Source organism: Hyposmocoma kahamanoa, unplaced genomic scaffold (genome assembly GCF_003589595.1).
Source record: "Hyposmocoma kahamanoa isolate Upper Pololo Valley unplaced genomic scaffold, ASM358959v1 117, whole genome shotgun sequence".
NCBI lineage: Eukaryota > Metazoa > Arthropoda > Insecta > Lepidoptera > Cosmopterigidae > Hyposmocoma > Hyposmocoma kahamanoa.
In genome coordinates this window covers 787,957-814,451 of record NW_020653397.1, presented here as the reverse complement: position 1 = coordinate 814,451, position 26,495 = coordinate 787,957, and the positions used below count along the sequence as shown (strand labels likewise).

Sequence of the window (26,495 nt, the reverse complement as noted above, 5' to 3'; positions counted from 1 at the left end):
TAGATACTTTACATATACCAATGATTTTGGTATATGTAACGTCGAGTTGCGAACACCAGCCCGTTACACCAAGTACCAAATATACCGATTGTTTTTTTTTATATCAACTGAACTACTTAAATAAAACACGTATAGTATGTATACGATACACATTTTTCATTAATTTCGTTTACAAAAAAATAAATTCTGAAATAAAACTAGTGTCCATGCCGCTTTGCCCAAGCAAAATGAATCTTATTAGTACGGCAAAAATTTGATTCGAACTGAGGCAGTATCGACTCTTAAATGCCACTGAAAGTTTTAAACAGCAAAGAATTACGGCGACCGTACTTTCAGCAATCTCAAGTTAGGTGATCATTATTGAATCCAACAAAAAGCAACCAGCCTTTTCAAACGACCCAATAATACCCTGTATTATTGTAGTAATAATAAAAAATACTATTATATTAAATAGATTCTCGCTAAACTAGAGTCATGACGTCATAAAGTCTCCTAGTGCGTCACTGGCAAAATGCCATTAGAGCATCTAGGACGTGAAAGGATCGATCGATCTAATAACCTGTCCTCTGAATCTTCAACGCGTATATTCTTTACCCTCTTTTTGGTTGCAGTAGAGTTTTTTAAATTTTTTATTGAATTGATATTAAATTATTTTTTATGTGAAATTACTCCACTAATAATTATAACAAACTAGTGAAGTAATTTCACGTAAAAAATTCAAAATCAATTAAAATACAGTTAATAGATATCTTTACCCGGGGCTAGTAGCTGTAAAGATATCTAACTGGGTGACGAAACACTTTCATAAATTTCTCATAGATGGCGCTACGGCTGAAAAGTCGTTGAAAAACCAAATACAAAGACACGACAACAAGCACATAGAAAAATTCCGCTGGTTCGTTCCGTGGCTTAGTTGGTATAGCGTCTGCTAGAAGACGTAGAAGACGCGTCGGTTCGAATCCGGCGGGATCGAAGGATTTTTTTATGAGTGTTCGATCTTTGTATTAATAATTATAACAGGTAGTAGAGTTCTTTGTGAAAGAGTATCCAGGGAAGTACTGCCATGTTACCTATTTATACCACCCAGCAGTACCTAATGTGAAATTATTGCATTTTGGTTTTGAAGAGTAAGGCTGCTGGTGAAATCACAAGCACTTGAGACTTGTCAATTTATGTCTCAGGGTGACAGCGCAGTGGCAGTGCCCCTTAGATCCTAGTGATTTAAAGCTCAAACTATTACTGCAACTGTTATGGACAGGCGTGTCACTTACCATCAGGTGCACGATTTACTCGTCCCGTCACTCATACAACAGAAAAAAAGACATCTGGCAAAAGACATCAAATAATAGTTGCGCAATAATTGACACGTGACTACAGGCTTTAAATAATTTGTTACATTAAAGATAATACTTTTCAATTTTAATGTGCTGTGAGAGCACTTTAGTATAATTAAAAATTAATTAATGCGGGTGACAACTTCCTCCTTAATTTCGCGGACAGTCCCGAAAGCTATTTAAGTAATAACAACGCGCGCAACTGTGTAACGGTAAGTAATTCAACATCCAGTGCCTAATTTGATGCTCAGCGAGCTCGACTGTTCGTCCCAAGGGTCATTAACATTTAGTTCAGAGTAAGTTGATTATGACCCATGTTAAAATCAGCATGGGCCAATTCAAGGATTGCCAATCGCGATACAAGATATAGGTAATAGCTATTTCAATACCAAATAGCTATTTTTGTAACTAATTTGTTTTACATGGACGAGCTACAATTTGTCAAAACTACTCAAATTTTAAGTGACATAACAAACAAAATTCAACTAGATTTTTAGTATAAGTAGAGCTCCTTGTAAAAGAGTTCGTCCAGAGAAGTCAGTACTGCCACCTTATATATTTCAACCGCCAAGCAGTAATGTGAGCATTATACGTTGCGTCCATAACAGTTGCCACTGCAGCTGCACTCAACTCAAAGGGCGCTGCGACTGTGCCAGTCTCCCTGAGACATAAGTTGACAAGCCTCATGTGCCCGTGACTTCACCAGCACCCTTCTTACCCTTCTTACCCTTCAAAACCGAAACAGAGTAATGCTCACATTATCTACTGCTTCGCGGCAGTACATCCCTGGATGAACTCTTTCACAAGGAGGTCCACTGCTACTAATTTTTTAAATTAATTTTATGGAGGGCCTAAACAGGATTATGGGTAGCGCGATTTAAACGGGTCGATTCGTTCCCGGTTTGTTTTGCGCCCGTTTTGAATGCACCCGTTACAAATAAATTCTATACCAATATTTTGTCAAATACGAGTTCATTTGTGTTAAGTACTGTTGACAACTAAAATGTTTAAGAACTTATTAATTAACGTATCCATTATGTTACAATTATATCTTTCTTGTTAAAAAGCTCATATTTGTAAGACTATAAAAGAATACGTACAGTAAAATGCAAATTATTAATAAATATTTATTAGTTGCCAAAATGAGCACCGCACACCCGCAACGAAGGTTACAACAAACATTAACTCTAACTAGGGAGTTAAAGAGTAACGGTTCCGATGGCCTTATTCCAGCCTAGACAAGTGTTAAGACCAAATTATACAAAAGTTGGAACAAAGCTTTGAACGTAACAAAGGGCCAACGGGAAACACTGGACACAAGATGTAGTTGTTCCTGAAAATTTCGAACGTATTTCTCAATCGATCACAAAGAAAATGGCAACAGGATTATTACAATTATTATTATTTTAGAAAAAGCATTTTTGTGTCTACTAGCAACATTTAACAAAAAATGCTTTGAATTACATTTATCCTAACTAACCTATCGGGTGCAAACAAAATGGGGGCAAAAGAAACCGGCACGTATAGACCCATTTGAATATAGCCCACACCACATCGTGCCCTGCGCAATGACATGCACGCTTGAAGATTTCATGGCGGCTGCTAGTGCTAAGTTCTAGGCCGCAATAACGGCAATTCGGACTCTTAGCCAAATGACAACTTTTCAAGAGAGCTGTTTAAGGCTGCGATTCCACGATTGCGGTTGTGGGGTGCGGTGTGGTGGTATGAGCGGAGGCAACACGGCGAACTCGCTCGCGAACCTCACACACATTCCTCGCTCGCAACCCTCGCACACATCTCTCGCTTTTTAGTATGTACTTGCTAGCCCTCTTCCACCAGAGCTCCGTTAAGCGAGACTAAGAAAATGTAGTTATCCTATTGGTGGATTTTTTCCTCGTACACCGCCTAGCCACCTCGCACTTCTCTGGTGGTATCGCAGCCTGAAAATTCCACTAACCAAATTAGTCGATAACTTTTTCTACTAAAATAGGAGAGTCATATAATTTCACATATTTAAATTCAAATAGTACTTTTGACGTGCTATCATGTACATGTGACTTTATTAAACCATGGATGGGTACAAATTACTCATGAACGTGGCCATTTTTTTAACTTCTAACAACTCTTGAACGTTCCATGAAATGCCAAATTATAATCATTGTTGTGTTCCATGGTCATGTTACAACCATAACATTTCAGAATTCGGCAAAGGTTGCACGTAACCTCACACCACATAGCACAAGGTTACAATTAATGAAATCGGTGTTAATTGACTTAACAACCGCTTGCCATGTTTATGGGCTTATAAATCAAAAGCGATCCAATTGCGACCTTACTTATGTAGCAATGAAACATTGTTTAGTCGAGATCTTAAATTTTCGCGATAGTTACACATAGGAAATTAGGGCTGTCGAAAATTTCGAGTCTCGACCATTTTTTGGCTTTTTCGAGTTTTTCGAGTGACGTTTTCACTCTCTGGAATATCGAGACTTTTGAAACTTAAGTTATTTAATTAAAAAGTGTTAAAAATCTACTAAACTATTAGTTAATTGTTTTATTCTGGCTACATGGACGTGGCAAATGATATTTTAATTAAGTTGTTTATTAACACAATTTATAAAATGAAAAATTATTTATGAAACCTAACCCGCCCTGCGCCCGTCTTGCACCCATTCTGTGTGTGTCGCGTGGCAAGGAGCGGTCTAGCTTTATTTCAGAATTCATTTTATTACAAAAGAAATTAAAGCCTTTTGAGAAATGTATAATCGTATAATGCACGTGTTCTATTTAGTTCAGTTGATATTAAAAAAATCATTGTTGTATATAAAGTACCTATTGAACGCAGCGGTTTTCTTGTAAAATTTCGCGGTAAGTTTGTGTTTCTTTTTTATCGTGAAAATTTTTAGGAATCGTGTTTTCACACCGTATAGTAATCTATCTATATAAATCTTCAATTTTACTCATTGACTTACAAATAAATGGACAGGTCTAATACAAAAACCACGAAAAAAATGTCCCAAGTCAACCTATTTAAACGTAGTGAAATGTAAAGGAATATGAAAAAGGTAAAACGTTGAATTTAAATTGTAATGTCATCGCAGTACTGTCTAACTTTGCTTGCTTCGCTGTCAGTCGAACAAACGAAGACTAAAGCGTGAATGACGCTCTGTATACGATTTTAACGCCCTATAAGTCGGACACTTTTTAGCGCGGACCCGACGTCCATATAATTGTAAGTCAATGATTTTACTACATATTTTTACCAAAGTGATCTATTCAACACTTTCACTGTTGTGCGGAATCAACCAAAGCCATTTGAGGTTGTATAGACTAAAAGTGAATGCTGACTAGATAGCACCTATTTAGTCCGCAAGCTCGGACAAAAATTAAACACGAAACCTGTCTCTTTGCTTTCTACTTTTTTAAACAAGTATATTTGTAAACCTCACAATAAAGGTACGCAAGTGAAATCAATACCGTCACTGGATGAAAACGTACCTAACTTCTGGAAAATAGCATTTAAAGTTTGAAAACATAAGTAAGATTTCCGCTTAGTGTAGTATCGTTTTGAACGTGCGAATATAATTTTACAAAGAACCTTTTCACTAAACATAATTTAATGTTAGTCGTCACGTTCAACAGTTTTTTTATTATTATTGAATGTTATTTTTTTATTTACGCGGAATACGTTGAAGCTTAAAGAATTTTCCTGCATACACGTAAATTTTGAAATTCTAGTGAGTGATTGATTGGCATAAATAAAATCTATTTTCGACATCACGAAAGTAAACACTGACCAAAATATTTTTCTTGGAGGGTGACCATGATCATTGTATTAATTGGGAAAGTCTCTTAATATTAAAAGACATAAATTAAATCTATAAATAATTAAAAGAAAATTACGTCTCGTCTCCATCGGATCCGGCTGTGACTCCGATTCTCGCCTCACATGCCAAATGTCTTTATCAAAACTATACATTGTTTTTCCACTATTTAATCTTTCATGTTTTATTAACGATAACCAGAATCACTCTTACATCGAACTGTAATCAAAACACTTGTAAATTTTCCATTGTAACCTTTTTTTTAGACGACACTGTGACATGAACATTATTTGCTATTATCACACAAACGGTAAGACGGGATAAAAATATTTGCCTTCTTAATATAAATGGATAAGATAAAGCACATGTTGAAATAATCTCTAAAGCAACAATGGTACCTAGTCTTGAGTATATGTATATGTAAATAAATAAGATAAATAAAATTTATAGTGCACATTTTATTTAAACAACGTATTTATCACCTTGAACAACCTTTAAAAACATAATCGACTTTGTCTAGAATAGAATGCAATGAATTGTCTCATATTATCAATGTCATAATGTTATATTTTAAATCAATGTCAAGGGCCAACATCATCATCACATTATTATAGATAAAAATAGTTCATATTAACTATTACAGTTTATATTATGTAATATAGTATGAACTTCTTAGGTTTCGAGATCGTTAGTAAATTTTGGATTCTTTTTTCTTCTTCAACTCGGTCTGTCGTTACCATGGAACGAAAAAAATACTTTCATGTATACTATTAAATGAATATCACTAATCACATGTTTCTTACCCGTCATTAGTTATTTTTATTTTCCTTGATTTTGACTAACCGACCCGTGATAATGGAGTGTGTAACTGTTCCAAAATCATGGGAAAATAAAAAGAACTCACAGGTACCGTAGCAAGAACCTAATTAGTGACAATCATTTAGTGAATAACCACGAAAACCTTAGATGTATGTTATTGTTTATATAACCAACAAAATTAAATGCAAAATAATGTCAAAACACAATAAGTAAACTCTAAGTTTCTGTACACATTATATACTTATATATATATTATTCGATGAAAGGAGTTTCAGTCGGGCTTAAGCTATTTTTCATTATAACGTAAACTAATACTGCACTTTGTTTTTGCTGAGAGAGAAATTCTATAAATAGAATCTTTATCAAGCAAGAGCTAAGAAGAATTTGCCAACTACGCCCGGAGTATGTCTAGATCAGTTTAAAGAAATTAACATTCTATGACTGGCATGGTACATTTATGAAAAAAGTAATTTACGATAGAAAGAACAGTATTTTTCCATGACAAAATATATATAATTAATATAATTAATACAAGGTACAAAAAGTAAGCCGACTGGTCTGGCTGGCAGCCTATTCTACAAAGTTATTATAATAAAATCCCTGTTAATATTCAGAATTTGGAATTCAACTTGCTGAGCTGTAAAGTTTTCCACATAAAGGCAATCTTAGAAGGGTATGCCTAACATGCCAATATATGTAAATAATTAACTATTTTGTCTCCAAAAAGAGCGATTACATGTTGGCCAACAATGTTTAAAAAGTCAGAATTTGCCATATATAAAAGTTTAAGCAATTGTGAAACAAAAACTTTATACAAATGTTTTCAACTTTATACAGCCTTTATGTACTCGGATGACGAAAATCCTTGGGAGTCGTCCGTTTAGATCTCAAAGGTTGCTTCTATGCTGTTTTTAAATAATTATTATAATTAACGATAAAATGTGAACAAATATGCATTTACAAAGAGTAACCCCTAGACTTTCTTAGTCCATTACATGTAAAGGAATCTATCTTACAAGTGACCAGTACATTTCAATCAATTTGACGATTTCAAACTAAATTTGCTTACCTATGAAATAAAGAGATTAGGACTTTTAATAAGACATCACGAGTACTTGCACAGATATTATTTATTTCTTCGTTACGCCTATAGCTTGTTGGTTATACCGCTCTGGGCGTAACTTAGGGCATAACCAATATTTTAATATTCATATTATATAAAACAAATAACATAGACGTACTTAATATACACATATAATTTAAAATCAAATAATGATTTACTGTAAAATTTTTGCACATGAAAACGCCATTTTTAAGCTACTACTCGTTCACTACGCTGACCTCCCTGAGAAGGACGTGCAAGAAACTCTAGGGATTGCTCTTTTCATTTAAACTTAAATTCTATGGAATACACTTTGAATCATAATCATATAAATAAGTGTGTGGAATCTAAACTCATGTAGTCTTTCCATACATCTTTATCTAACACATACTCTTCAATTTTGCAACATGACTTTTTAATTAAAATATTTTTATTATAAGTTTTAAACTTAGGAAATGATAATCTTAATATGCACCGGAATCTTATTGTAAAAACTTATACAGTTCCCCATAAAAGAATCATGTGGTATCATGAGTTTGGACTTAGTTCTAAGGTAGATATCTTCTTTCTTAATGAAATTATGCATATTTTTACGGGCATACAAAATATTTGTAGTAAGTGTGCTATGATGCCACAATCATGATACTATTCTCCTTAAACTTTTCTCTGAGAGAAACCCGAGAACCTAAATGGTACACAGAACTAATCGCTCGTTTTTGCAACACAAATATGATTTATATATCTTATTATAAATAAATATAATAAGGCTATGTATATTATAATAATGGTACATAAGTCCCCTTATTTGAGGTATTATTATCTTAACGAGAATATTGAATCAGTTCGCACGTCTGTTAACAGCACGGAGATAATGTTGAACACAAAACATTCCAAGAAAGTAGCGAAAGTGTTTAAATATTTGCACCGCTAATGGTCGAGTAAGCCTGCGGCTTATTGCTAATTGAAAGTATACAGTTTTAGAAGCCATTAGTGTCAAATTGATGAAGGAAGTAATTAATGTAAATCAAAAAGAAAAACCAGCAATATTGATATAATTGAGACATTTTAAATTTAAAATAATGCTATTTCAAAAGATATTTTTACAAGATTCGAAGTGATATTATCATTGATAATTATCATGATTATTATCAGGATAAATTATCGTGAACAACAAAATGCTATCACTAGCAATGTGACATGTTTTGTTATCCGAGTCGTTTCCAAACGTGTCCAATGTCAATCTCAACAAAAAAACACAAACCAAATCGTTTAAACTAAATATTTTTCTTCGCGTTTATTAAGTTTCCTCACTATTTGTTATGTTTAGTATCCGCATGGATTTATAGTTAGATAGATGGATTTGATATATGTCGGATAATTATCATAACCCTGATTTTTGATATCCTACATTTTGCAAGATTATCCACACTGAACGCGTACGTCGTTTTTGGTTCTGTATATATTTTTTTAAATCATCTTTTGCGTCGTACAACCTAAATCGGAATGTAGGTCATTCGCTATTACGCGCCGGCACCGCATGAATGTTTAACGTTATTTGGAATTCTGAGCACTTGTGAAGGTAGATTCTTTTCTCTCGTAGCTTTATAACGAAAGAAGTAACGAAAACCAACTCAAATATTCTGTTTGTTAGCTTGCTCATCCGACCGTGTCAAACAATGGCGACAAACAGCTGAGCGTGACGTCATCACCCGCCACAACACGCCGATGAAATTCGGTAAGTTATTTCCTTTGTTATAATACCTGTATTGGGTCGTTCGAGAATTGAAAATGACTCGCGTATTGATACGAATATGAGATGCATGTTGGTATTCGATTGCTGTCGATAACAAATGGATTATTCAATTCTGAGTAATGAAACCAGCTTACAGTAAGGCAATAGAGATAATTGTGATGCAATTTCTTGAATTGACCATTTCTTGAAATCACTATTTTATTTTTTAATCATAAATTGGTTTTTTACTATTTTTGAATCTTTCGCCAATTTAGGACCTTCCACGCCCAGACATTTTATCTGAACTAAAAATTAAAATGAAATGTTTGAAATATTTTTGTATATAAGCGACAAAATTTCGTTATTAACCTTTACATTCATATCGAGTGTTTAGGTTTTAGTGATTGCTACACATTACATCTACTGACTCTGACTTCATGGAACCTGTACAGGGCCTGAAACGTTCGTTTGGTTGTAACAACAAAATCCAGAAATAAATAGTTTCATTTCCAATTTTGATTTATTTCAACAAATATTAAAACGACATTCTAACTACCACTGTATTTCACACTAATAAATTTGATACTTTATACTTTGGCTTTCGCTATTGATTAAATCAAGTAATAAATTTATCTACGTCACCAGCGGTTGATAGCTTTATCATTTTATTGGCAACTTTTGATTTTGTGCCACTTTTGCCGGCATAGTGACCTGAATACAAGTCCTATCCATTTATTAAAATATTTCATACTTATATTTTAATATGGCTGCAATTCAACAAAACATAAATAATTCTATCGAAGTTGAAATAAAAGCTTAGTAGAGTCTCCATGGAGCAACTTGGAGCCCTGGTGTGGTCTCGTAATACACTCCAAATTATGGCGCAAGTTGATACACCTTAATACAATGGAAGCTAATCTTGCAGCACTTGAAGGTGTTCCAATAAATTTCTGTCTGTTTTTCGACTAAAATCGATAGCCGAGAAAATATTATCAACTCTATATACCTAAGTATATAGACGTCATTTATTCCATATTATCAATGCCACAAGATTACAATTTAAAATAAGTTAAGAAATAATATTATCGCTACAAATATAAAAAATACATCTGCAAAATTAAAACTTTATGGAGAGAGATTCTACTCTTTTAAAGATTCTATTTTTATACTTAAATAGTAGAGTTATAAGTTCATGTTACTGGCTTTCGTATGCTAAAAACACTCTTGATCACGTCATATGGCTTGGCAATCAAAAACAAAGTGTTTGTAGCGAAGTATGGATATTATCACAAAATGAAGCCCATAAGAAAGCTATATAAACCATAAATGAAAGTTATGTTACTAAAACGACGTCCATTCAAATTTTATTTTCTTTGAAGGAAATAATTCCTCTACACTGAAAAATTAATTATCCAATAAAAGGAATTTCAGTTACGTTTAAATTTTCGCATTTCGCAGCTTATAACATTTTTCAGACTTGCGGATAAACATCTGTAGAAGTTACACTTGCTTAACTTGAAAAGGATATAGCTTAAAGATAAGCTTGTTATAGCGAGATTTCTGCGAAAACACAGCCAGGACAAATGATATGTTGATTTAAAAATTTAATTGCCCAACAGACTTACTGAAATTGATTGATAATTCGAATGTCAAGTTTACCTTAAGCACACACCAGGTTTAATAAGTTTAATAAGGAAATTAATTATGTAGCAGAATCGCCCTCTATGTGTTTGTTGCTCACTAGTAATTTAAGCAGGCTTTCCGCTCGAGGCTCATCAAATTAACTGGGAACTGCCCCTTGAGTTTCTTATTACAGTAATGATTTCTTGAAACTGTGACTCACATCATGTTTAAATATGTATTATCGTTTTATTTTACTATACATAGACAGTTATACCACATAAACAGGCTGTTCTTAACACTTCTAACTTCCTTTTCACAAAGTCACAAGTTCATTGAATGCGCAATGTATACGCTTCTATGAGATTCCAATTGATATTAAAACTTTGCCTTTCACGACATTTAAAAGTGTAGGGAAACAAACACTTTAATTGGTGGTAGTTACAAGTTTAGCTCCAGCACATTATCTCGATCTATGTTTGAAAAAATATTGTAAATGATAAATGTATACAAATATATATTCACAAAAAGAGCAACCCCTATAATTTCTTACTCATTCTTCTCAGGGGAGTCTGCCTTACGAAAGACCAGTGAAATTTGATCAATATGACGATTTGAAGTGTAATTTGCTTACCTCTGAAATAAAGGTTTTTGACTTTGGAAACATTGGGACTTGAAGCCTTCAAACTCAATTCCAGCCCAGTTAATTCGTTGAGTTATATGATTTGTTTATTCCCATGACCTAAACAAGTCAGTTTAATATTTAACATCATCATTTATCAGTTTATGCATATGAAACATTTCACTAGCGGTTGTCAATTAAACGAAACACGCAATTCGATACAAAATTTTGTTTTATATTAACTATTATCGTATATGTTAGTGACGATAATGTTACCCTTGACATTGCACTTTAAATTGTACTAATGTCACATTGATAATATGAAATTAATGTTTATATTATATTCTATGCGTTATCGTAGAATAAAATTTGATTCCTAGCCTCGTAAGGAAACGACAATAACAATTTTATCACATACGAATGGTGGTAACATGACGCAATATATTAATATTCAGTAAGAGTGCTCCAGGGGTCATTGCGATAACTTGGAACTGATTCATATGAGAAATGTTATAAAAACCAAAGGTAACCGTCGTATTAAGAAACCGAGCAGTAGTAGAAATTTATATCAATGATAAAAATAATCATTTTAGTATGTCCCATTCACATTTGACAAATGATTGTCTTCTTAGGTAACTGGAACACGGATTGCATTGTTTCCTTAAACGAAGCCAAAGATTGTAAATGAATCGTAAAATTATTTAATATACCTAACTATAAATTACCGCGTGATTTACAATATTATGGGTACTGACCACTCGTATCAAGACACAATAAATATAATATTTACTCGTTAATTAATAAATAGAAACCATCCATTCAATTTATGATATGAGCTATTTCCAAATGGTCCTTTGTTTAAACCTAATTCGTTTAACTTCGATTGACAATGATGTTGCAACAGCTGTTTACTCGCGAAAAGCACTTAAAAACCTCACAACTTGAATTAAACAAAACAATCACCGAAATATATATATAGAACAAAACAATTCAGTGCATGCCACAGTGTCTTAATTTAGATACGTTATTATTATTACTGTTTTTTTAAAGGCGAATTGTTTTAATTCGTAATTTGCCACGCGACTTTATCGGAGCGCGACTGCAGCGCCACTGCTCATACTGCGTCCGCGATGTCCGGTGGATCGCGGCCAGACTGACATGAACAACCAGAAGCGAGTTTTGCGTAGTTTCCTTCCACTCAGGACAAAAACTATCGACGCGTCTAATTTGCAATTAGCTATGTAGCACTGCAATTCGCACGCCTCGTGGGAGATAAGTAAGAGAAGATAGGTAACTTTTTCTGAATACTTTTCAGTACGGCCAAAAGTAAGTATACATATACATACATATATGGTAATTCTATGTAACCTACTTTGAAGCGTAACCAAAAACATGATCTACACACCTAATTTATAACATTTCGAGTGTAGTGTTTTATCATTTATCATAACGAGTTAATATAAAACACTAGGTTTACCTTAACAAATCCCTTTATTCGTCAAGATTCTAAAATTTAAAATACCTACGTTATTGTTGCATACTTCGTTTTTTATTGATATTTACGCATTTGTTTTTCATCGTACTTAAAGATACGCCTCTCTTTCACGAGCGGTTGATTAAAGATTTATGGAGCAATCTCACTTACACCTTTTTGCTGCATAATGCAATTCCATTACAAGATTTATCTTGTATTCCAGTTGTGTTCCATAATATATTTGAAAACAATATTAGAGTTACTTACTGGTTATGCTTTTGTTCATTGAAAAATTGTAAATAAATATTACTATTATATATAGTATGACATTTTATGTTATTTGGCATACAATTAAAAATATACTGTTTAAGTCTTTTGTCGATAAAGTTACACCAACAGGAGGGAACGTGTGTTACGTCTGTATTCCAATGGAGGAAAAAAACTTAATTCGACGTAGGCCATTCTTCCGCGAGGGGAGTAATTTTATGACGTAGTTTATGCAATGCAGCTGTGCTTACTTATTTTTGAATATTAAATTCCAGGAAATGTATCCTGACAAATGCATATCGAACTACTTACAAATTATAATATCTGACCTGCTTGCAACCAGGAGATAAAGACTTCAACGTTTATGTATTTAAACGTTTTCTGTGTTTACGATGTGCCGGATATTTGATATTGTAAATGCATGTTTTTATTATTATAGTTTCGTTTAGGTAGACTTTTTAGGTCTGAGAGAAAAAAAGGGCCGTATCCGTATAGTCTTTTAAAGCTGAGCCATTATCCCATTTCACATTTATCTTTTATTTATTTGTTATTATTATACATTGAGCACCCTCGCCATATTACATAGCCATACCGCCACGCGACACTGTATGACTCGTGTATAACAAGCCATGACAACTATTTAAATCCTTGTCTCTTGTTTATAACAAATGACAACGGTATAAATACAACATAATAACGTCTAAAAATATATAGCTGAAAGTCTGTTTATCATTCCAAATAACAAATAATGCAATTTAATAAAACATTCTCAGAACGGCTTATGTATGAGTTGAATTCATATCCACACGCAAATTTACAAAAGAATCGGGTCGCATTAGAGTTATCTTAAAAAAAGACACTTCCGATTGGAATACAAAATATTCTGTAGCTTATTACGACAAATCAAAGTGACTAAAACTTTATTTTGATAAGTCTTAAACATTTTGTTAATAAATTACGAAACTGTGGTAATTAGATATATATTCAAGAAACGACAACAAGTAATTACAAATTAATAACTCGACGATACGACTACATTAAATAGTTATTTGTTCAACAAGAGAGCAAAGTCGTTTTTTGGTGCGAGTGCTGTTTTTGAGTCCTGAGCAAGCGAAAGATTCTATAGTTGAATCACGAGCGTAGCGAGTGATTCAGAATTAGAATCTTGAGCGAAGCGAGGGACTCAAAAATACGAGCTGCAAAATAACTTTGCTCCCGCGTGATACATACAACTTTTCACCTCAGCAGCGAGAACATATATATATACTAAAGGGACAAGTAATAAAAACACGTCATGAAAGCAAATGCATCATTGTATATTTACAAAAATACAGAATTTACAAAAAATTAAAAGTGGAACGTGAAGTTTGTACAATTCTGTAGATTAAAAGTTACTGTTTTATTTGGAACAGTAATCGTCGTAGTGTTTGCTACTTGAGTAGTGGTCGAGGTTTCATTATGAGTTGAGCTGGATTGTGACCCTTCCCGCACCGTAAAGTCGAATTTGTATTAGACCCCTTCGCATTAAATGACAAGTCTCCACTTAAAAAGCAAAAAGCTACTTTTTCTCACGGAGTGAGCAAAATAAGATTTTGCTCACTGATTTCACACAGCAAAATAGCCTTGTTCGAGCTGCTGAGGTGAAAATAATATTATATTAATCTACAGTCATCCTATTTGACACTGTTATTTGGCGCGTAGAAGCGAAACATTAATTTCGTCAATTTATTCGTACCTTCGATAGCTCAGTTGGTAGAGCGGTGGACTGTAGTTGGTATGAAACTCATGGACATCCATAGGTCGCTGGTTCAAATCCGGCTCGAAGGAGTTTTTTGTAATTTTTTATTTATTTATTTTTTCTTCTTATTTATTTCTTTAATTTTTTAATATCACTTGAAAATCAATTAACAACTGTAAGTCTTATTTCGATTTTTTTTTTTTGTTGGAGTTGAAATTGTAAAAATAATTCTTCACATTTTATCATTTTTAAAAATAATACAGATTGAAAACGTTACTCAGATTCCTAAGGATTTATGATCTAAAAGTAACTAAATAAGTACTTAATCGTAGAAGCAAGTCACCTTACCACACTGTTATTATATGTATAGTAGATTGTACGGACAACAGCGCATCTGATTACACATTTTTGTTCGCAAATCGCCTCCAGTGCAACGGAACAAGATACGTCAATGTGTAGCTTGATGTGCTGTTGACTGTACAACAAGTGCATAAAACGCGTCATTTTACCCGAGACGAGGATATAGTGGATATTTAAGTCGAGGATAAAATGGTTTTATGAACGAGTTATACACCCTGCTTTTCACTTCGATGTCGAGGAAATTAAACAGCAATATTATAAATAAACGGTTATTCACATAATTAAATGTAAACAATCTTTAGATGTATATTTAATTAAATATACATTTATAAAATTATTTTTACTTACCTTCAAATACAAAATACAAATTACGTACATATGAAATGGCATGCCTATTTTATACCTATTGATTTGTAAAGTATATGTGGTTGTCAACGTCATGTCTCAGGGTAGCGGACGCAGTGCTCCTTATATCTTTGTAATTTAGAGCTCTGAGTGGCACCACAGCTGTTATGAGTAGGCGTGTCGCTTACCACCAGGGGCATGTCTCGTCACTTGATATCACAAAATAAAATACAATATAATTTTCTTTATAGAGCTAACTCGAACTTGGACAGCGAGATGATGAGGGATGTTAACATATTCAATTGCAGTAATATTAAACTCAAAGGTATTTTTATTGAATAATTCATGCCTGTAGTGACGTAGGCATTAGGTTGTATGCGCGTGTATGTGTTGTGGCTATGACGTTTATAGTATGTTTTTATTAGTATTTAGTGATCATGTTTAATTTTCCTGAAATCCGGAAATGGCTCCATGTTTTTATCCATGATTTTGTAAATTGTTACAAAGATGTTTGCTTGATGAAGGAGTAAATCAAGTCGCTCTTTGCCTGTACAGTTTATACACTATAATGTGCGTAAAAGACAAAGTAAAATTCTTATTATTGTCCCAATATTGATCACCGGTTCACGGGCAGGCTTGTATAGTTCATGAACTACGAACTATTAGGAATGTATTCCCGACACTGATCGACATGAACTGGTTCGTCTTGCACAATCTTAATAGTTCATCGGTCTTTTTAATTCAGTACGAACTGGGAACCGTCTGTGATGATAGTTCACCTGTATTTTATTCAGTAGCAATGGTTCGAGCGGGAAAAGTCGCGGACTTTCACGGCTTAGTACATGTTATGGTGAGATGCACGACTGAGCGTCACCAGCTTTTTTTAAGTATCTAATACGTACATTATGCACCAATATGTAAGCTTGTAAAAAAGTAAGCAAGTATTCAAATTTTTTGGTAGGTATGTATTTTATTTGTATATATAATATCAACCTACGTGTATATGAAATCGTTTTAAATATTGGTTTTTAAATACACCATTCTAGCTAAAATATGTATACGTTATCCCATTACTGTTTTGTAAAAAAAGGATATTTAGTTAGAATAAAAGTCTTAAACCTTTTTTTTATTAAAAACCTCTAAATTGTGAAGTAAAATCAAATAGTACCGACTCCATATTTGTATAGTATTGTATTTTTAAATGTTTAGCATCGCGTAGTATATACCTCTTTGTACTAGAAGTCCGTAATAGTTCATGTAAATAAAAGAACTAGTTTGGAGCGTTCGTTCAATGTCCAAGCAAAGACAAGACGTTTAATTCTAAACGAACTAGATGAACTAGATAGGATCGCTCCCTTTAAACACAGGTCACGCACAAGTCTATTGACGGATATAGTTAGTAGTAGAATAAAAAGTTATATTACCATGATAAGAAAACCGCAACTTGCAATAATCATTACAGTTGAAACAGCTCGACAAACTCATGACGTCACAATCGGGACAACCTGTTTATTGATTAACCTTGACCCAGTACTTAACCTTAGAGCAGGCAGGAACGAAAATGCGACAGCATTCAACACTCCATTTTGTTTGGTAAATAACAAAGAAGAATCGTAAAAATGCGTAGTTCATAGGCAGAAACGCTCTCTGCAAACGCTCTCAAATCAACAAAATAATCTGTCGATAATATTAAAATGTAATATACATATGCAATTAAAACAAGTGAAGTGGAACATAATATAAATGGGTGGATGATGAAGGGACGTAGTGCTTGTATTGGTGACATGGGGACAGGCGGGGTTGAGTAATGACGTGCTAACCCGGGCGAGAGCGAACTCTAACCCTGACATAGCGATGTGGTACCGAGCCAATTATACCTTAAGTATTACGCAGAGACAGTCTACAAGTGTATGATAATAATAATAATAACGCAATGTCGTTAATAATGTGGCATAATTCGAAAAGTAAGGGAAAATTGTGAAATACGTAAAAAATAACGTTGTACACTAATATGGCTATGCCATAATTCGGCGTTTCCCATTTGGTAGGTCGCGACCCGTTACCGGACCATCAAAATAAAATACCGCGTCGGAACATTCCACCTTGTTGAAGTGGAACCAGACCTCAGGATAAAACTTTCGTTATTTTCCGTGAGCTTGGATTCTTTAATAAAAAATAAGCGGCAGCTCCATACTTCGCACTAAATAGGCGATAGCGAAATAATATTAGTAAAACATTTTTACTAATATTATTTATTTTACATAATGTAACCAGCTTGGGTTTAAAAGCACTGAGTGGGTATAATAATGTATATAATTTTAAGTCTGTTTAACTTAACTCGCATGTTTTTCCATAACAATTGTACTTTTTTTATGATACTAATTGGTGGGACGAATAAGTCGTGCGCCTGATGATTAGCAACACGCCTGTCCATAACAGTAGCAGTGCCACTCAGAGCTTTAAATCGCAAACATCTGAGGTGCACTGCGTCTGCGCACTATCAACCTGAGACATAAGTTGAAAAGTCCTATGTGCCTGTAATTTCACCAGCACCCTTAACTAGGACTATTAGAAAAAATAAGTAGGACTCTTTAACAAGGAGCTCCTGCTACTGAACAGAGCCCATTTAGCAGGGCTGTAGCCACGACCAGCTACTAAAATTATCAAATGTAAATTTTCCCGATCCATAAAATTAGGAAGCCAAAAGAAAGATGTATTGATTTTAGAAGTCTGTGTACGTGGCTTATGAAATCGGAGTTGCCAACCGTCTCGTATTTCCAGACGCACCGTCCGGTATTATTAATCTATGTATATTGGAATGTCCCGTGTAGGTTTAAATATTTTATTTCTCACTAAGAATTTTCATTCAATTAACATGAGAAAAAAAACTAAATATAGTACAGTTGAAATATCCAACGACAAAGATTGGGTATACATATATACACTTATTTTTACAATATAGTATAATATACATATATATATTCTTTTTGTTTTGTTCGTTGTATTAATTTTATTTTATGTTATTCAAGTAGTGTTAAATTTTTACTATTATTAATATTATTTTATTTACGAAGTTTTCACGCTTGCACGCGTCGTTATTGTTTTTGATTCTCTTGTCTTTTGGTAATTTGTTATAAATAGTGATATGACTGATGATGACACCTTCATTAAGCAAACATATTTTCCCGTAATTTGTACGTGCATAGTGAAGTCTTGGTCTCAACTTTGATATTTGCTTAGTTTTGCTAATAGTTATATCTGCTTATGTATAGTTTTATTTAATATTTTACGAACTAATATGCAAGTTTGATATTTGTATTGTTTGCCTAATATTTAATAACTTGGTATCGTTGTATTATAATGTGTGAATGTCCCGTATTTCGGTCATTTCCAATTAACGTTAATATATAAAAATACATATCTCTAATCCTAAACCCTTAGTGATGATAATCATTTAATTGCACCGGGTTCCTGGTCGAAACAGAAATTTGAAATTTATGGAACCGTAATTTGAAATTTGTTGAATTCCACTTTTTACACGACTACTAACCCCGTTCGTATTCATTCCGAATCCGAGATATAGTCTAGAGAACTCGAACCCACTTCGGATGTCGCTCGTGCACTAAATCCGATTCCAATACAAGAAAATACAAATATCGCTTGTACACCTAGAGATAAAATGATCCCTGTGACATTGATCGGACCGTCAATTCTCGGATTTGGTACGAAACGGAAATAGTGCGCAAAAGCTCTGAGAATATATTTTTTATACTTTGCTTACCATCATCTTCAAAGAAGGAATCCATAACGATTCTTGGCGATCTTGATCCATCGGGAACACCTCTACTTGACATGTTTCGTTTGTTTTTTAATCACTTATTCACTAGAATGATTCACTTTCTAAGTACATAATACTCCATTCCAACTAATAAATCCATTAATATTTTTTTAACTTTAGCGATTTGTTTTAACAAACGACGCGGGTGCAGTTTCTTTACTTAAAACGTAAACTACTTATCGTTCATTGTGACTGTTCATATCGATAACGTAAATATTATAAATAACGATAACGTCGTTTTAACAATTGATTGTGACGATAAATTCTATTCACGCACTTTCCTACTTGTTTACATAATTTATCACTATTATGACACCCACGTTATGGTGCAGTGGGAATTCAAAATCGTTCAGAGTTACTGTCAAAGAATAAATTGGCATTGATGTTTTCTATTGAATATTATGTTTTATTAAATTAATTTTAAAAATTACCATATCATTGTTATCGATATATCGAGCACATCGCAAACCACATGACTAACGTAAATACTTGTTTGAAGTTAGTCGACAATGGCGGGAAAATTTAATTATCAATTCATTTTTATTTTATTTAAGAATAGGCTGTTTGGTTGTACGATAAAGCAGTTAAAAACACTAAAAAAGAAAATTTTATGGTTATAATCATTGGGTGCAAGAACACTTTAAAAAAAAAAAAACATAATTAAACAATATTTTGTTTCCTAGTGTAAGTAGAAACTTTTTGGTAAAAACGTTATTTTTTATTGTTTTTTTTTTAATAATAATTTTGGCTTGGATACAAGTCCTTTGAGCCATGTCTTCGTTTAATTATGTTTCTGTAAATATGGCCGTCACAAAGAGGAGAGGCAATTTGAGGCGGCGAGTTTGGATTGACTCGGGATTCCTTAGAACGGGCCGATACGGGTATTTTAGTTCGAGATTCGTATAATTTCGCGTTTTAATCTTCGATTAAGGCACAGTAGCACTATCCTATTCCACTTTAAACTAGATTTCACAAAATAATTGAAAGTCCAAATAAAAACGACACTTTTCCCTCCAAAAGGCCCAGAGCGAATCAAAACCGATAGGTACCTTTACCTCTAGTCTGACATTTTTTATACAGCATCCCTTTCTGTTACACCATGTATGTTAACTCACCTATCTGGTAACATAATTCCAAACATACCTACAACAAGATGCTTTAATAACATAGTTCATCTTAGTTCGCCGTCGTATTGATTCAAAGGAATCGGAATGTACCCTTTTAAGGTATCCTTAAGGGATATTGTAATGAACTCCACAGTAGTCTTTAAAATAACGTCACAAACCAATGATGATATAATCACAAAAAATACCTAAGATCAAGCGTTCATCATTCATTTGCTCATTCAGACATCGAAATCATCGAAATAATAGATGAAATCCGCAATCAATTTTAATATGAGAACATTTTACAATTAAATAGTTAAAATTTCAAATTCGAGTCGGACTAAAACTATTATGGATATATAATAATATTATGGATAAAAGTTCTAATTGAATATAAAGCTCACAAAGTGATTTCCCTGAAACGTAAATGTTACTAGGGCGGGCTATTTCAGGCAAGCAAATATAAATACTATCCATACAGCCATCAGGTATTTCATATAAAAAGACTAAAAATCTGTTAAAAGAAAATGCAGGCGGACGCGAGGTCTTAGAGCATGTCGAGCATCATTAATTATTATTATAATTGCACCATTTGATCGCGTGCCTACTAGAGGGTGGCAGTGTATTGATTTCATTGCACCCGGGCTCTGAGCTAGCGCCGACGCTGCAACACATCAACTAAGTATTATTTTACATTGGCGATGCAATTGGAATGCAACGACTGTGTCTACGCTGCCAGACTGAAAGAAAGATAAATCATCGAATGACTGATAGTTTCAGGCCGATCGTAACATTTCTGGCTCCTCGCCTATCGGACATAATTTATCAATCCTGTGCATCACATTGCCTCCCCAGTCTAATCATCAAACACGATGCGATAATAACCAACTAATTAAAGACAAATTATGCCTCGGAAACAAACTAAAGCTGCAATTAATTCACCTTTCTGCGAAATCGTCTGTGAGTATGCGCATCGTATTTATTTTCGTTCACAAATCCTTGCCAGCCGCCCACGGCTGTTAAACTACATGTCAAAGACCTGTGTTTATTGCAAATGGCAAAAAGCAGTTATTTTTAATTATTTTGGCATTTAAAGGCATATTGTAACATATAACAGGTAAACATTACGTACCTAAGGTTGTTGATAAAAAATAATCACTGACTTAGTCAGTCGATATGAATTACTCACACAACACTACTACGGGTGTATATAATAGTGTAGTAGCAACAAAACCAGAATTTAGAAGTAACAAAACCAGAAATGAATCCTCTTTTTCATAATCGGGCAACGGTATGAAGGAAAGCAAGAAGGACACACAATGGACGATCGAAACAGAAATGAAGAAAGAAATTGAAGTAAAATCATATTAATTTATACTGTTACCGATAAAGTAAAAAATAAAGAAATATTAAAGAAATATCCCTCCAATTTTGCAAGTGTCGTTAATTTTTAACATAATTAAATATACCACATCAATAAAATTGGTCTCGTATTCAACGTATTCCTTTGATCTATCAAAATAAATCTCTTGGTACTTGGTGCAACGGGCTGGTGTCCGCAACAAATCCCATTCCATTTTGTAAAGAGTGAATGATTTCAAAGGGAAAGCATTCATTTCGTTTTTTTATTACATGTAAGCCTTCCAATAAAATTCTATTTTTAAAAGCTCCTACGTTAGTTATTATGTCCTAATATTATTTGTGAATAGCCGAATAAATGTTTCTTTTCTCTTTCTCTTAATACTTTGACATAAAAATATTTTTTTAACCGACTTCGAAAAAGAACGAGATTCTCAATTCGGCTTGATTATTTTTTTGTTGGAAAAAGGGTACCTCAGTATTAGTTCCATTAAAATGTGAAGAAAATATTCCACCTCTAGGGTAGCAAATTAGGGGATAAATCAGATTTATTGGATTTCAACAACTTTCCTTTAACCGTTTTCAATAAAACTTGACAAATAGATGTAATTCCACGAGCTTTTGAAGGTGGTTTAATTTTTTCATCAAAAGCTTAATTATCTTAAACACTTAGAATAATAACGCATAGAATGATAGTTTCATATCAAATGAACTGTCACAGGTGAGGCAAAAATCAAATTCATTCAGGTAGGCTAGTTTTAGTAGTACGTTAATTTTCGGTTTTAGTGAATATTTATATAAAAATACAAGTTGAAACGCGTTACTTCCTTGTGGAATGTGATGTTATTATCTATTTTATGTTTGTCTGACGTATATTTTTACACTCTTTTGTGTGCGGACTAGGTTTCTATGCGTTATTATTCTAAGCTTAAACACATTTTTGAAGATTTAAAAAAGAAAAATGGCGGGTTTTTTATTATAGTTTTTACATAAATAAATTTTTAGTCTAGGTAAATATGTCACTATTTGAATTTCTGAATTATTTGGTCGCTTTATTTAAGCTGTTAGCTCTATGAATAAATACAATAAAATTAACTGCTGCTGATTTCCCGCCATCTTGATCTACTGGTGCATAGCCGTCTATTACAGTGGTCGTGTGTCAAATTGATATCTATCCACCCATCTTAAGGTATCAATTTCTATATATATCGGTATCAATTAATCCATATGGATTAATTGTTTTAGCCAAGTTATTTGCAAAAGTGATATTGTCCAAACGATTTGTTTGTAAAGGTGATACTATTCTATATACCTAATTATTTCAACACGCCGAGAATGTAAACAAGTGTGTTATTGCCCGCAAAAGTAGTACTCAAACCCGAAAATAGACAGAGCAAAAGACGCATGACAAAAGCACATCGATGAAAAATGGTACCGGAAAGAATAGGAGATTAAAAATAACACAACAAGGTAAGTAGTTGGAGAAGAATATAAAGTATGTACAAAATTAACTAGACAATTATGTGACTTCGCACTGAAAAATGCAGGTTGACTCATAACCCTCTGATAAAATGCCTTGACAGCGATATCTCGGCCGTGACAACTTATTTCACAACTAACTCGGATTTTCAACGTCCTGGCTAAGCGCACTTTGGGACAATTCCCTGTAGGCGAAACGTGTGAGGGTTCATTACTATATTTCTTCTTAATCGATCACTTGAATACGTCGACAAATTAAATGGTATGACGCACCTGATGGAAAGTAAATATAGAACGTTCCAGAAACGCACTCGCGTCGAACGTCAAAACGCGCGGCAAAATTTCTAACCTCAAGGAGTTCACTTTTTTGGGTACACTTTTTTCTTATTTCTTTTTTTATACGAAAGACAATGTTATTAGACCAATGTTTGTGGACGACTGAGCGCGGGCTGGCACGACGACGCGCTTTGTATTTTAGCACAATCACAGTCAGGGACGGCACGAAACAACTTTAATTTTGAACTCGGCTGAAGATAGAACTACGGTGACGTTTCAGCTATGTTAGATAATCCTCGTCCCGCTACCTCGCCCCTTGCCATTAAAAACGCCTCTGCTTACACGCTACAATCCAGAACTGTGTCATAACCTTGTACATACCGCGCTGGATGTTTGACTTAGATTGTGGAAAATTAAGTATGTATCAACATAAATCATGGAAATTACCAAAGAGATAATAATAATAATGTACTAAACAACTACACCAATTGCCTGGTCTCAAACAAGTCAATTCCCTAGACTAGGAGTACCACAGGAACGGAATTCACTCTGTGGCACTTCCCAGAACACCCATACCAGAATCAATTTAGAAAAGTTCCTTTTCCGAAATTGGTCCTACAGGGAATCGAAATCGGGACCTCCACATCCAGCGCCCAAAGTATATACCGCTAGGCCACCGATGTAGGCATCGCCTTGAAACATTCCATGGACTTGTTTCTTTACAAGATTTTAGAAGTTTAAAATAAACTTCTTAGTTTGCAGAGTCATGCATTGTATTTATAAAATTCTTACGTTGTCGTATTAAAATAGAGCGCTATATGTATATCTTAATAAAATGTAGAAATAGAAGCAATGACGTGTGATTTTTTTAAATTTATAGCATAACGCTACTAAAAGTATTCCACTATATCTTTCTAATTAGAGGTTTTTACTTTTTCATCGGGATCGAAGGACCAATTTCAAACGATTTTCTTTTTTACAAAACTGTCTGTACCCATCACTGGTGTAAATCCTAAACTGCCGCCTTTAGGTCAAAGGGCGCATGTGACATTTTTCAAAAAATTGTTTATTTTTATATATATAAAGTAGACAGCAAATAAGCATACGGCCCGCCTGATGGAAATCTCCAGGGGAGTCACGAGCGCGTTGCCAACCTTTTAGAACCCTTCTCAAACCCCTTTTAAAGGACTCCATGCTGTATTCCTGCGGGAAAACCACGACAGGGAGTTCATTCTACAACCTAATTGTACGTACGTGGTAGGAACTAGTAGGAAGTTATTATGTAGATGTATTACCGTGATCGTCGTGATTGATTTTTTCCTAGGTGGATGAGGTATTAAGTTACCGCAAGAGAAAAGTAGATTTTTTTTATTACTTAAGTTCTTTAAGTTTTGAGTATTTGTCACAAGCGCCCTTTCAAATAACGGCGTCAGTACAGCTGCCTGTGTTTTGTGAGCGGTGACTGTATGTAAATGACCTAAAAGAAGGGCGGACACGTGACGCACGGACAAGTTGGTTTACTAAACTATGGATTACAACATCGACCCGACAGTAATTCGATGCAGGGTTGGAGAAATTGAGAAATGCTCTCCCTTTCCTGTCAAGGTTGACAAATTTCCTCGTTACATTTACAATATGACCAATAAAGTGTTATCTCTAGACATCAAAAGACATAACCTTGCTATCCCCATGTCTGCGCGTTATAAAACCAGACGGAATGCTATTTCACCCCTTTGCAAGGTTAACGACTTCAAAACGAGAGTTGAACTCGTGACGTCTTCTTGTCTGTTGTGTATTATTAAATTAACAAGCACTACAGGTACTTAAATACATTTGAAATTTTACTTTAGTAGCAGCAGAACTCCGTGAAAAAACTCGTAGAGGGAATTACTTTTACTTAATGCCGCCAAACAGAAATGTGAGCATTACTCCGTTGGACAGTGTTCAAAAATCCTGTCAGATCATTTCGAGTGAAGCTAAGCAATTGATGCGTTTAGTAATCCAATAGGGCCAGCACGACAGCGCACGACATGCGCTGGAGCGACATAAAGCGCGTGATACCGCTATTCCTCGCATAGAGAACAACAATATGTCGCATTTCTATGTCACTCTCGCGCCAGTCGCGCCCTGTGTCGTGCTAACCCTATAGCACAAATTCCCGTGTGCGAATTTTATATGGTTTTGGAGAAACTTTTCTTCAAAGTTTTTCGACTTTTTATACTTATAAATTACAATACTCATATTTTATTTTAGCTGCGGCTTTTCCAAAACAGCCGTAACTTCAGAAAATGTAACATTTTCTTTTTTTATAATATCATGTGGCGTGCGCGCCAGAGTGGTAAGCTACACGCCTGTCCATAACAATTGCTGTAGCTTTAAATTGCAAAGATCTGAGGGGCACTGCCACTGCGCCCGTCATCTTGAGACATAAGTTGGCAAGTCCCATGTGCCTGTAATTTCACCAGCACCCTTTCCCTTCAAAACTCTCTCACAAGGAACTCTACAACTACTAAAAAACCGTTATTTTTGTCGTTTTTTTATTGTTTGGATTATTAAAACACACCACTTGCCGGTGTCGAATGTTCGATTTTTTAAATTCGGGACTTAATCGTGTGACAATCGTACTGTTTACTCAGTTCTGACAAAAATGTCAAAAAGGGCAGTTAGCTGAAGTTATAAGGATAGCTGAAGGATTATATATGAACACGCTACACATTGTTTTTAAGAAAAGTACACTTCCGTCTTTAAGATGAAAGCCAATTGCAGTGTCTTTGAGGGTTTTATATCGTGTTCGTCCATATCTTAGCGTAGATGTGCGAGTCCATCTGTGTGAGGCTCTGATTCTGTCAAAACTTAATTACGCCGACACTGTAATTGGTGACCGCTTGTTGGCTAGGACTAAGACCCTTATACAACGAGTCCAGAATGCGTGTGCCCGCTACTGTTTTGTGATCCCTCCTCGATGCCATATCACGCCCTATATCAATCGTAGTAACCTAATGAACATGAAATCTCGCCGTGCACTTCATTTTGGCTGCCTTCTTTTCGGAATAATAAAAACACAAAATCCCTCATATCTTTCTGACAAACTTAAGTTTTCACAACGCCACATAAGAACGGCTTCTCGTTTAGTTTGCCCTAGACACAACACTTCAGCATTTCGTGGCAGCATAACGGAAACTGCCACGAAATGCAGAAGT

The 26,495-nt window shown here is 34.3% G+C and overlaps 1 protein-coding gene and 1 non-coding gene across 6 annotated transcripts in view; one reads left to right on the top strand and one right to left on the bottom strand.

Annotated features, from left to right (window-relative positions):
• The window catches only part of LOC113239954 (AMP deaminase 2), a 74,754-nt gene that overhangs the window by 39,761 nt on the left and 8,498 nt on the right, over positions 1 to 26,495 (bottom strand). Inside the window, exon 1 of one of the 5 annotated variants that reach the window (XM_026477132.1) lies at positions 19,019 to 19,128. The exons of 3 other annotated variants lie outside the window; for them this stretch is intronic. In XM_026477132.1, coding sequence (XP_026332917.1) covers positions 19,019 to 19,091 — 73 coding nt within the window. In that variant the 5' untranslated portion in view covers positions 19,092 to 19,128. Of the gene's footprint in view, positions 1 to 5,237; positions 5,376 to 19,018; positions 19,129 to 26,495 lie in introns of those variants that run through there. One more of the 5 variants, XM_026477131.1, reaches the window with a different exon arrangement.
• On the top strand, positions 14,529 to 14,621 carry Trnay-gua. The gene is made up of 2 exons: positions 14,529 to 14,565; positions 14,586 to 14,621. It is a non-coding gene; the product is annotated as a tRNA-Tyr (tRNA).